This window comes from Ursus maritimus, unplaced genomic scaffold (assembly GCF_017311325.1).
Source record: "Ursus maritimus isolate PB19 unplaced genomic scaffold, ASM1731132v1 scaffold_13, whole genome shotgun sequence".
NCBI classification, from domain to species: Eukaryota; Metazoa; Chordata; class Mammalia; order Carnivora; family Ursidae; genus Ursus; species Ursus maritimus.
In genome coordinates, this window is record NW_024423675.1 from 18468898 (window position 1) to 18481760 (window position 12863).

The following is a 12863-nucleotide window of genomic DNA, read 5'->3' on the forward strand; positions in this document are numbered from 1 at the left end:
CCTGAGCGTGGTGGGACGCAGCCAGAGGCTCGCATCACTCGCAACCCTGAACAGCTTCCAGCAGACAGGGCACGTCACAAACCCACTCCTTTAAAACAAATCTCTCTTACGTTCAACCGAGAACTGGATGCCTAATGAATTAACACCTGCAAGATCTTTCTTTACCCAGTGCTTAACCTTGAGCAACTCTGTGCTTAGAGCGAACCTCAGGAGGAAGACATTAAAAAAGCAGCTCTCTCTTCTGTACTGAGTCATGGGGAAAATCATGAACTGCACAGGAAAGACTAGAGAAGACTGTAAAGAAAGCTCCTGTAAACCATTTAGAGTCTTCGTGTCAAAATTAGCAGGAAGGTCAAAGAAGCCCCATTAAGGGCTGGTCCAGAGTACTTGTGAAACAATGAGCAGGGAGCCGTCACAGCCTTGGACTGAGTCTGCTTTTGACCAAGTGCTCTTTATTCGTATCTGGGTATCTGCAGCAATTATTAAAAAGAAATTGGGAAAAAGTCTGCATCTCTACGCTGGAGATATTTAAGCGAGCCATTTTGAAAGTGTTAAAAAATTAAAATTGTAGAAAGCCGAACCATAGGTGCCATGTTTTGCCTGAAGTGGTAAAAATACCATCTGCCTCAGTCTTTTAGCAGCAGGCTTGTTTCGAGGAGCAGTAGGCTAAACTGCAGGCATACGCTCAGCTCCAGCTGGGGAAAATACACAGACGTTTGTAGATGTTTTTCTAAGCAAGAGTAGTCAACATACTCGTTTTCTTTCAGACATATATATGTTACCATAGCAAACCAAGCATGAGTGTGGTCCGAGAAGCTTCTCCACCAGCCTCAACAAGTACCCATGAATTCCTACAATTCCATAGGTGGCACTCTTCCCCCTAGCACTGCACTGAATCAGCGGTGCTTAGCCATGGGGCCCGCAGCCTGGGGAACACGGACGGACTAGGGGTTGAGAGAGACCCACCCAGGGCTATAGACCAATCACTGTAAATAAGATCCCCATCGCACTGTGCATAGGAGCTCAAGTGTTAGCACCAGCTTTCTGGGTCACAATTCACTTCTGGTAATTATATTCTGTCTACTCAAACCTCTGCAGTTTTAACTAGGTAAGTAAGACGTTCCTCGTTTTTCTATTTTAGAAGCTACTGGGTGCCACTGCCTTGCAGTGACACAGCCCCCGTCCTCGCCCAGACTCCAGGTGGTTGAGCTTCCGCCACAGGTGGAGTCCTCCCATGACTCTGTTAACCACCTGACAGAGGCAGGAGAGACGTAATGAATTCATAGTTGTCGAGTGCTTTGATATCTTAAGATGAAAGGCACAGTGGTGGTGTAAAGCATTCATATCCAGCCTCTATCGCAATAGGAACTCAATTAAAAAGTAACTCAATTTCTTATCTGAGTGTTTGAGTACAAACCACTGTTTGGCGGCAAGTGACAGTCTCAAGATCCAGCCAAGACTGATTTTGAAATGACCACCCCTTCCACCTCTTCCTTTCCTTCCCTGCCATGCTGAGACCGACAGAATTTGAGAGATGGCAGGTGAGGCCACAGAGCACATGGCCAAAATAATTTTCTATGGTCTGCAAATGGGATTTTTCAGATAAAATTTGGCTTTTGGGTAAATACCACCTGGAAGTAACAACATTTCTAGCAACGAATACATTTTATGATGATCTCCAGAAATGGCTGCTGAGATTTTCAAATGTAGTTTTACAGCTAACCCCACAAGGGCAGCCCTGAGCTGCTAAGCACGTGGCCTGAATCAGTCAGCACGAGCACCATGATCATGCCGAACAGAGAGAAACAGACCTGGGGTCGTGCTGTGTATTAGTACGGGCCCACGTACTCTGCACGGGAGACAACATCATAGGCTGCACGCTGCAGACGTCTCCCCCATGCCTTGGGTTTAGGTCTGTGGAAGGATGATAAGTCTAGGTTAATTGCCTAGATCAGGTAATGGCCCTTCAATGTCAGAACTGTACCACATATTCCAGAGGGGGGGCTTCTGTTTACTGGCGTGAGAAATATTGTCACTAGGCACTTGGGAAGGCAACCTTAGGGCTATTAAACATTGAGCTGGACTGTGTTATATAGCCAACATATTTTTAAAATGGTTCACTGAAGCCTAGAATCCTCCATTCCGGACCTCCCAGAACCTCCTGCACTTGAAAAATAACACTAACGCAACTCACGTGCATGCATTTGCTAAGCCCACCTACACAGAAGCCTGTGCTGGGTACAGATGATGAGACCATGGACAAGGCCCTGCCCCTGGAGCTCTTACGTTCCAGTGACAGAGAAAAAACAGAAACAAGCAACTCAATGAAAATGATAATTTTAGGTTACTATAAAAGGGGGAGTGGCTACTTTATTGTTATTTTTTAAAGATTATTTATTTGAGGAGAAAGAGAAAGAGCGCACAGAGTGAGCAACAACATGAGTTGGGGGGGGCAGAGGGAGAGGGAGAAGCAGACTCCCCACTGAGCAAGGAGCCCCATGCCAGAACCCTGGGATCATGACCTGAGCCAAAGGCAGACGTTTAAATGACCACGCCACCCAGGCACCCCTGGGGAGTGGCTACGTTGGATAGGGAGGTCTGAGTCAAGGAAGCATGTGACGGCAAGGCCTCCATCAGTCTTGCTCACGGTGGCAGGCAGCACTGACAGCACCCTGCACATATTAACTGTCCAATACATGGTGGATGAAGGAATGAATCGCGACCTCAGGTATACAAGATAAGAATGCCTCCCACCAAGAAGAATGTCTTCTTTCAAATTTGGGACGGGCCCGAAGAATTGACTAGCACTCTTCTAAACTGCTATGAAGGAAACGGAAGGAAGACCAGAGAGGTTAAGTGATACTAGATTTTGCCATGAGTTGCTGGCCGAGCCACGGCTTGGTCCAGGGGTGTTCTATCTGTGCATCGTATTTTTTCCTTTCTCTTAACCTTTTCAATTGTCATGTGCCTCTGCAATAAAAAACCCTAAAGGAGTTCTCTGAGTCATCAATAAACACCAATTATCAACAGTCACTCTATTGCCAAATCGTGTGGACTTTCCCTGACTTTTTTGTGTTGGCTTTCCTCTACTATCACACAGTGAAATTCCAGCCTTTATCTCCAAGCTAGTATATTAAAATGTTCCCAAACAATCTTTTTAACCCTGTTGATACCTGCAATGTGTGTCAAAAGCATCTTTCTTCTCTGAGATAAAAAACCCTATACCAGATTTTCTCCTGAAACTAACTTCATGTGTCTTCTATTTTCTCACTCATTTCTCTCTTTTTTTAAAGATTTTATTTATTTATTTGAAAGAGAGAGAGCAGGAGTGAGGAGAGAGGCAGAGCGAGAGGGAGAAGCAGGATCCCCACTGAGCAGGGAGCCTGATGTGGGGCTTGATCCCGGGACTCCAGGATCATGACCTGAGCCAAAGGCAGACGCTTAACCGACTGAGCCACCCAGGTGCCCTTTTCTTATTCATTTCTTACTCTTCTATTTTCACTCATCCACTCCTGCCTTCCCATCCTCCCTCATTCAGTCACTCACCATTTACTATGTGCCAAGCACTGTGTTAAGCACCAAGTATACAAACACAAATAGGGCACTGTCCCTGCCCTCAAAGAGCTCACAGTGTATGGTCTGTCCCATAAGAGGGGCATTATAATATTACAGAGTAAGTACAATGACGGAGAGATGCACGGTGTATTAAAGAATGAAGTAAAGCACTTAATCCAGCCTGGGGAACCAGGGAGGACTACCTGTAGGAGATGATCCTAACTGAAGCCTTATAGAAAGAACAGGGGTAGCTGATAAAGGGCGATGGGCATTTCAAGCAGAGGGGACAGCATGAGTCAAGGCAGGAAAACAAACAGTATGTTCTGTGTGATCTGGTGCTGCTGGAACACAGGGTGGGAAGAGATGACACTGGAGACTCCCTCTAGGGGGTGAAATCATCCAGCAAGCTTTGAATTTGCCTTATCAATGACATGAACCAATTAAAGGTTTTAAGCTGGAGTTTATGATTTAGATGGACATTCCAGTTGGTAATGGACTTGTGGTGACAAAGTCAGGAAGACCAGTCAGTAGGCTTTCCAGTGATCCGGTGAAGAAACTCAGTGTAAGTAATGGAAGGCAGGTCAAGAGGAGGGGTTGGATTTAAGAAAATGAAGGTTACAAAAATGGCGTGACTTGGTAAAGAACCTGGGGGTGAGGGAGTAGAAGCAGTCGAGGGTGACTTCTAAGTTTCTCACGGCATTGCCTGGTGGAATGACAGTGCCAATATCAGGAGAGAAAGTTAAAAGGACCAGAGATATAACATGAGTGGACACTGACGTAGACCATGGATTTTGGGTAATGATGGTATGTTGATGTAGTTTCACTGACTGTAACAAATATATCACTCTCCTGCAGATTATTGATAGTAGGGGAGGCTGTGTGTGTGTGTGTGTGTGTGTGCAGGCAGGGTCAGGGGGGATATGGTAACTCTTGATACTTTTTGCCAAATTTTGCTATGAACCTAAAACTTCTTGAAAAATTAGGTCTATTTAGGGGTGCCTAACTGGCCCAGTTACAAAAGCATGCAACTTCTGATCTTGAGGTCATGAGTTTGAACCCCACGTTGGGTGCAGTTTACTTAAATAAATAAAGCTTAAAAAAAAAAGGCTATTAAAAAAAAAAAAAGACCAGAGATGTCAGGGAAGATGGTGAGTTCAGTGTAAGATGCCTGTGAGAGACGCAGGGGGCTATGTCCACATCCCGAGTTTGGGCATATAAGGCTCAAGTAGATATCTAAGACAGAATGATGCATACGGAGGCCCTCAGTTTAGAGTGCTCTTATCTAGTCTTTCTTAAAGGAAGCAAAAGTTCGTGAGACAGAAGGAGGAACTGCATCTCAGTCAAGGAAAAGAGAGGAAAGGCATGGAGCCAAGGGGGTACACCCCGGGGGACGTCAGGAGAGCACGAGGTTCCGGATCAGCCCCGAGAGATCATCGTGGGTTTCAGCTGTCCCACTGCGAGCAGAGCCCTTACAGCTCGTATTTCTTCCTCCTTGTCTTTGGAGTGCAGGTGTGCTCATACCGGGGATATTCCTGATTGCTGCATAAACCAGATGGTTAGGGTGTTCCTTTAGCCAAGCAGCTGTATGCATCCCCCACACCTGCTAAAATGTTCCATTCGTCCCTGGGGGAGCACAGAATGTGACCCCAGCATGTTCAGAGGCTTGCACTGGTGCACTGCAATCCGAACTCCCATGGCAGTTTTGAAACGACGCTGTGTGTCAGAATGATCTGTGGAGCCTTTTTTCAAATACTTCCTTCCTGCCCCTGCCCTGCTCTCCCCACCAGGGGATTTTGATCTTGGTGAACGAGGGTGTGACGCTGCACCTAGGCATGTGTGTTTTCAAAAGCTCCGCAGAGGATGTGAAAACTACTACCTTTCGGAGTCTTTGGCGGCTCTGTGTGGTGCTGCTCCCGTATTATCTAGCGGCGCTAAAAGCCAAAGATGCCTAGGGCGTCTCTCTAGCAATGGTCAGTGATCTCATGCAGTTTATTTTTCCGCACAGCACTGATCACATGACTTTATATGATGTATCCATTTAGTTGTTTATTAGTTATTTACCGCGCACCCTGGACTGTAAATGTCCCAAAAGGAAACACTTCATCCGGCTTATTACTGTTGTAGTCTCACACCTAACAGTGTCTGGGATGAAGCAGGCACGCAGTCAGTACACTTACGTGCTAACACCTGTTACGTAACAGGGAATGTCCCTCGACTTTGAATGGGATGATTCTCTTTTGACCTTTTAAATAGAAGCAAAAACCACACACCAAACTGAAATGTATAAAAGTGTATAGTATGTATAACATCTACTTACCTTAGCATAGTCTAATCTTCCTTTCTCTTGAGCCTAAAGTAGAAAGAGGGGGAAATTAACTTGTTAGTTCTTTAAAAATTATTTAGTGCTTCTATAACGTGTACTTCTCCAAGAATAGAGGTCAACACTCTGTCCCTTGGTCCCCTACCATGTATCTCTTTATACACTTACATAGTTGTATCTCTATACAACTATATACAGACATTTTTTTTTTTGAAGATTTTATTTATTTGTCAGAGAGAGAGCACAAGCAGGGGGAGAAGCAGGCAGAGAGAGAAGCAGGGAGCCTGATGTGTGGGTTCCATCCCAGGACCCTTGGATCATGACCTGAGCTGAAGGCAGATGCTTAACCGACTGAGCCACCCAGGCATCCCTACATATAACACTTTAAACACACAGAAAAGTTGAAAGAACAGGATAGTGAGCACAGGTATACACTCTATCTAGACATGACAGTGGCAGACCTTGTTTTTTTTTTTTTTTTTAAATAATGATTTTTTATTATATTATGTTAGTCACCATACAGTACATCCCCGGTTTTCGATGTAAGGCTCGATGATTCATTAGTTGTGTATAACACCCAGTGCACCATGCAATATGTGCCCTCCTTACTACCCATCACCGGCCTATCCCATTCCCCACCCCCCTCCCCTCTGTAGCCCTCAGTTTGTTTCTCATAGTCCATAGTCTCTCATGTTTCATTCCCCCTTCTGATTACCCCCCCATTTCTTTATCCCTTTCTTCCCCTACTGATCATTCTAGTTCTTATGTTCCATAGATGAGAGAAATCATATGATAGTTGTCTTTCTCTGCTTGACTTATTTCACTTAGCATTATCTCCTCCAGTGCCGTCCATGTTGTAGCAAATGTTGAGAACTCGTTCTTTCTGATAGCTGAGTAATATTCCATTGTATATATGGACCACAACTTCTTAATCCAGTCATCTGTTGCAGGGCATCTTGGCTCCTTCCACGATTTAGCTATTGTGGACATTGCTGCTATGAACATTGGGGTGCATATGGCCCTTCTCTTCACTACGTCTGTATCTTTGGGGTAAACACCCAGTAGTGCAATGGCTGGATCATAGGGTAGCTCAATTTTTAACTTTTTAAGGGACCTCCACACTGTTTTCCAGAGGACAGTGGCAGACCTTGTAACTATTCACCCCACCATGCTTCAGTACAAGTCTTATGAGCACAGAATGCCTCATACATAACTACATGACTATCAAATGTTAAAAACTAACAATAATTCCATATTATCTAACATATAATCCATATTCAAATTTCTCCTATTATCCCAAGCCTCCCCTCCCCAATCACAATGAATCAAGATTCACATATTGCACATGGTTTTCTTTTTTTTTTTTTTTTAAAGATTTTATTTATTTATGTGACAGAGAGACAGCCAGCGAGAGAGGGAACACAGCGGGGGAGTGGGAGAGGAAGAAGCAGGCTCCCAGCGGAGAAGCCCGATGCGGGACTTGATCCCTGAACGCCGGGATCACGCCCTGAGCCGAAGGCAGACACTTAACGACTGCGCTACCCAGGCGCCCCTGCACATGGTTTTTGTATCTCTGGTTAGTCTTTTAAATCTCGGCTAGAGCCTCCCCATTTTTCAAGAAGTAAAAATAAAAACCATTAACTTTTTCATGAAAATCATTGTTTTTTGTTTTTTTAGATTTTAAAGTAATCTCTACACCCAGCGAATGGGGCTTGAACCCATAACCCCAAGATCAAGAGTTGCATGCTCCCTGGCTGAGCCAGCCAGGCACCCCGAAAATCACTGACTTTTTTGTCTTATTATTTCTTCACAGTGTCATTTAACTCGTCCGTATTTTGCTTGCAAACTGAAAGTTAGGTCTGATAAAGCTTGCTTAAACATTTCTGCTGTGAGTACTTTATACAGAATATTACCTACTTAATATTGTATCAATTCAGGAGGCACAAAGTATCAGGCTGTCCCACTCTTAGTAAAGCTATAAAATTGATCACTTGGTTAAGGTGGTGACTACCAAATGGTTCCACTGTAACGACATGTTTCCTCCTGCACAAACAATAAGTAATCTGTGGGGCCAGTGTCTCCCCCACTTCCTTTGGCATAATTTTTATTATGTTGTATTATGTTGAAAGGCCCCCACCTCCACCCCACCCCACCAGGGATAATAGAGAAGAAAGGAGGAATTGAAAAAGACATACAAGGGGCACCTGGGTGGCTCAGTTAATGATCTGACTCTTGATTTTGGCTCAGGTCATGATCTCGGGGTCGTGAGATCGAGCCCTGCATCGGGCTCCATGCTCAGCAGAGAGTGTGCTTGGGATTCTCTCTCCCTCTGCCCCTCCCCTTTCTCTCTCTAAAATAAAATAAATCTTAAAAAAAAAAAAAAGACATGCTATGGGGTCATTTTATTTAAAAATATTTGGTTCTTAAAAATTTTAAATTAACACATATATTCAAAGGTATTATATATAAAATCCTAACATGATAAAAACAATCAATGTATTAATCTTTGTTGCTATGTCAGCTCATTTTTGTAGATTTCAGAATAAAACTCCTGCTACCTCTGCACAGAGTAGAACCATTCAATTTGTAAACAAGTTAGGTCCTGAGACCATTTTGTTCTTGAGTCAAAAATGACACTGTACAGATAAGGAAGGTGGGCAGATGACCTCAATGAGAGAAAAGGAGATGTTTATAGAACTCTGGTCCTGACTTTTCTTGCTTCTTTATAATCCTTTAAAAAATGTCTACAAAGATGGCTGCATTTTGTTTTTCTTATTTTCATAATAAGTAACTTCGAAGAAGACACTGCTCAGGTGCAGCCATTGGCACCATCACAAACCACTCTAAGTTAAACTTGTGACTTGAATGTTTTCTATGAAACACAAAGGCTTCTGCAACCAATGTATTATAACGAATAATTTGGGGCTTTCAATCTGCTCTTCCAATTTTTTAGGGATCTAGATTTTCAGTGAACTAGGAAGAGTTTGGACTTAGTCCTAAGATGCACTATACCACAAGGAATATGAGTCAGTTCTTGCAGAAATGTAAAAACTAGGTTTATTCTTCTCTCTGCTCAGATATTTTATATTTACTTGTTTGTGTGTCTGTGGACATCTTCTTTCAAAAGAGTTTTGTCTACACTGAAAATCCCTTTCTCCACTGTAATGTCCGCAGCTCCACTGAGCACGTCTGTAGAGTGCACTCATGACCAGGTACTAAACTTGGTTAGTGCGCAAATCTGAACTGGACTTGACCCAAGGAATAATCCATGGCTTGTGACCAAAATTTTAGCAACAGCATTTCATAATTTGCTTAGCCCTTAAGTTCTCAAACTCCCAGCTGTCTCTTGAATTCATTTTAGGTTAAGAGATATCTGACATTGAGGCTGATCCTGTGGTCACAAGCTTTCCACCTTTTCCATTGTTCGTCCTTTTCTTTGTCTGTTGCTGATTAGTATGGATTGCTTGAGTACAGCACTTTTCAAATGAGGCACAAACTGGGAGCTCTACAGAATTGTTCCTACTGTCAAACAACCCATTCCTGCAGCAAATTTGCTGTTTCCTCACCGTTCTAACCAGCTCAACAATCTGCGTCTTTCAACATTCTTATCTTTCAGTGTTTAACACAAAGGGTATGTTGGAAGTGTTGAAAGCAGTATTTGTTGAAGGCTAGGAAGTTGAGGAGCTTTTGTATCTTGAGATCGCAAGGTAAGGACAGAGTGAGAAACGAGATAATTTACAATGACTTAGAGTGGACTTTTCCTTTTGGAGGTATTAGGTCACTTTCCAGTTTGTCTCATAAAAAAAAAAAAATCAACAGCTGTTTCTTTACGTAGGAAGAATGAATGTAATGCTGGTCATAGATGAGAACATTAGTGTGGTCCTATCAGAAATTTTTGTAAAACCTTTTTTCACTCCTTGGATTATAAACTAAGTATCTTGGAGAGTTCTATTATTTTGAGGTACTCGTGCTTTATCAATCACAAGCTATTTTCAAAGCCTCTCCTTTTATTTTGTATTGCTAGCTTCGTTACCACCCTTTCACCCAGTAGAGATACACTTTGCAGAGAAACACCATGTATGTGATCCACATCTGTTCAATATCAGCTCTTAAATGTTTTGAAAGCTGAGAGATTAGAAGCCTACATGAAATGATAGCACGACCACAGCCATTACAACCTGAACAGACTTCAGCTGTTGATATGCAGATCCCCTGAATGTCCTTTGTATTTTTTCACAACATCCTAGTTCTGTGAAACCACTTCATCCTTGACTGCTTTAGCTTGTACATAAAAGTATGAGTTATTTTATAAAACAAATACTATAAATATTTAAATACCTTTGTAGGTACCTAATATATATGTATTTCCAGCTACGTGTGTTAATATCTACACAGGTCATATACACACCTAAGAGTACACATTCTGATATAAAATTTTTTTCACAAAAGGCTTTTAGAGCTTAAATATAGCACATTAGAAATGATGATTTAATCCCCCTCTCTAAATAATATTTCTCATTAAACATTACCTATTCTCTTTCTTTTTGTAAAACAGTTAATTTGGGAGGGGCCATAGTTTCTCTTCGATTGGATGATTGCTCATTCACTAAATAATTATCCACCAGGCACCTCCTAGGTTCAGGTACTGCTTAGGCACTGGAGACGGAGCTGTGAACTGAAGAGATAAAAATCTCTGCCCTCATGGAGCTTATCCTCTAGGGGTTGCACAGCCTTGTTTAAATAGGCTTCACATACAATCTCCCTCTAGGACTTATGCTCTATGAGAGTAGACCAATTTTCTTTCCTGTTCACAAATGTATTCCATGTCTAGATCAGGACTAGTATAGAGCATATGGCCAATAACGCCCAGTGAATGAATGCACAGATGGATAAATGCCTTTTCTTTATATATGTCGGTTATGCCCTGTCTATTCAGGAAACTTACGAAGCAAAGTTCATTATCCTCACTCCCAGTTCTAGGAAAGTTGCATGTTTAGATCCAGAACGCCAGGCTGTAGTTAACGTGGAACCATTAGCTGATGTTTGACAAGTCATTTTTACCTGTATTGAACAATACCATATGTTCACTTTACTGCCCAACTTCTGTTTATAAATAGGCTAAGGAGGGAAATCGATGGAATAGAAATTCAAAGAATTCATGAAAATCAAACAACGAAAGATAGAACAGAGAAGAGTGATCTAGTAGCCTTCCCTTAGATACAGCAGTTTAGTGTAATTAAGCGCCTCAACCTTGAAACCAGTATGTTAAAGTGAAAAGAGCCTGGAACAGATCCCTCAGGACATTTAAGAACCACACCACAAAGCTTAGAGTGCTAAGGACGCCTTGTCTATGGAAGAAAGCAAGTGGCTAATATCTTGACGGTGACCACTCCAAAAAGCACTGTGACCTCTGGGAAGATATGATATGCAGGGTGTCAGAAAATATGGTTTCTAGCTCATAATACATTAATACCTCCAACAATTTAAAAATTCTTATGTGCATGTTCATTTTCTTATCTGTAAAATAAGAATATTGGCCTAGACCCTATGTTCGCAATGTTGGGCTCTCACAAATGCCGGCTTGGCTATCGGAATCACCTGGGTAATTTGTTAAAAATGCACAGCCTCAGTACCCTGAGTTTCTGACTCATTTGAAGATCACTGGTCTAGACCATGTCTAATGCCCTTTTCAATTTATGCTTCCGTATGCATCAGTGTTTACTTCAAAGGCTAAATGAGAACAACTATATAAACTCCTTAAGTCTCAAGGAGAATGGAGTGCTGTAACTTTCCCCTCTTTTTCTGACATCTGCCACTTATCATGTATATTTCTAGCAGAGCAAGATATTATTAAAATAACTTTCTCACTGGGGCCCAAAATAGGCTGATATAAAATAAATCCAGACTGTATTTCAACAGCCAGCAGTCCCGAACCTCTTCCTGCCACACTGTTCATCTCCGGAAGCCACTGTAAATCCCCCCGTACATGGCAATTCCCTGCGGGCTTCATTACTAGGGTCTTTAAAAGGGATTCACTCATCTTTTTGCTCCTGTAGGTGTGCTTCTTGTCAATCCAGGTCAGGAGAAAAGAAAGTAATTTTTCCTAGTCTTTAGCAGTTCACAGAGAATGTGTGGTTTGAACCTTGTTTTATCTTAAAAAAAAAAAAGTGAAAATAGACAAGATAGTGTGGCAGTGCTCACGACACCGGAGGCCTCCTCAGACAGCTACAGGGAGCACTGTAAAACAATATTCTGCACAAAAGCAAAAAAAAAAAAAAAAAAAAAAAAAAAAAAAAAAAGCCAGCATTCTGAGTGAGAGGGTGCACAGAGGGATTAATACCAAAGGTTTATATACCAGTCTCTGCAGACCAAAGGCAGAGAGATCCCCTGTTGGTAAGTAATGGATGTACAATGTGGTCTTTTACGTTAAGAAACAAATGCTTTCTTATAAGTCAGGTAACAAAGAAGGATGGGATGACATAAATGAACTGTTTCCAATTTTCAACTACTGCTATTTGGACTGGAAGGCTGGATATGGAGAAACCTTTTCTAAAAGTAGAAAACCAATATTCCACAGCAGGGGGTCCAGAAATTGCTAGACACTGATCATCTCTACTTATCATGTTATTCTTCCCAAATGCTAGCAGCTATATTTGGGAATAACAGTCGTCTTTAAAGAGCTTCTGTTTTTAAAATTTTAAGGAAAACTACCTTTCTCCTCAAACTTTTTCTCTCCTCAAACTTTTTAGTGGCGAGAACATCATGAACACCCATTTACCCTCTACTTACATTACCCAATTGCTAATATTTTGTCATCTTTGCTTTCTCTTTGGATGATTACTTGCTGCCTATCTGAGAGTAAGTTGTAGACATCATGATGTCTCATCCCTGAATAGTTCAGCATTTATCTCCTAAGAACACCGATATTCACCTGCATAACAACAAACCCATATCACGTCCAATAAGTTTAACGCTTCCTGTAATATCT

The 12863-nt window shown here is 42.1% G+C and overlaps 1 protein-coding gene across 2 annotated transcripts in view; it reads right to left on the reverse strand.

Moving 5' to 3' along the window:
* Positions 1 to 12863, reverse strand: part of PDSS2 (decaprenyl diphosphate synthase subunit 2) — a 232183-nt gene that overhangs the window by 20503 nt on the left and 198817 nt on the right. For both annotated transcript variants that reach the window (XM_008704981.2, XM_008704982.2), the window contains exon 7: positions 5873 to 5905. In XM_008704981.2, coding sequence (XP_008703203.1) covers positions 5873 to 5905 — 33 coding nt within the window. The remainder of the gene's footprint in view (positions 1 to 5872; positions 5906 to 12863) is intronic.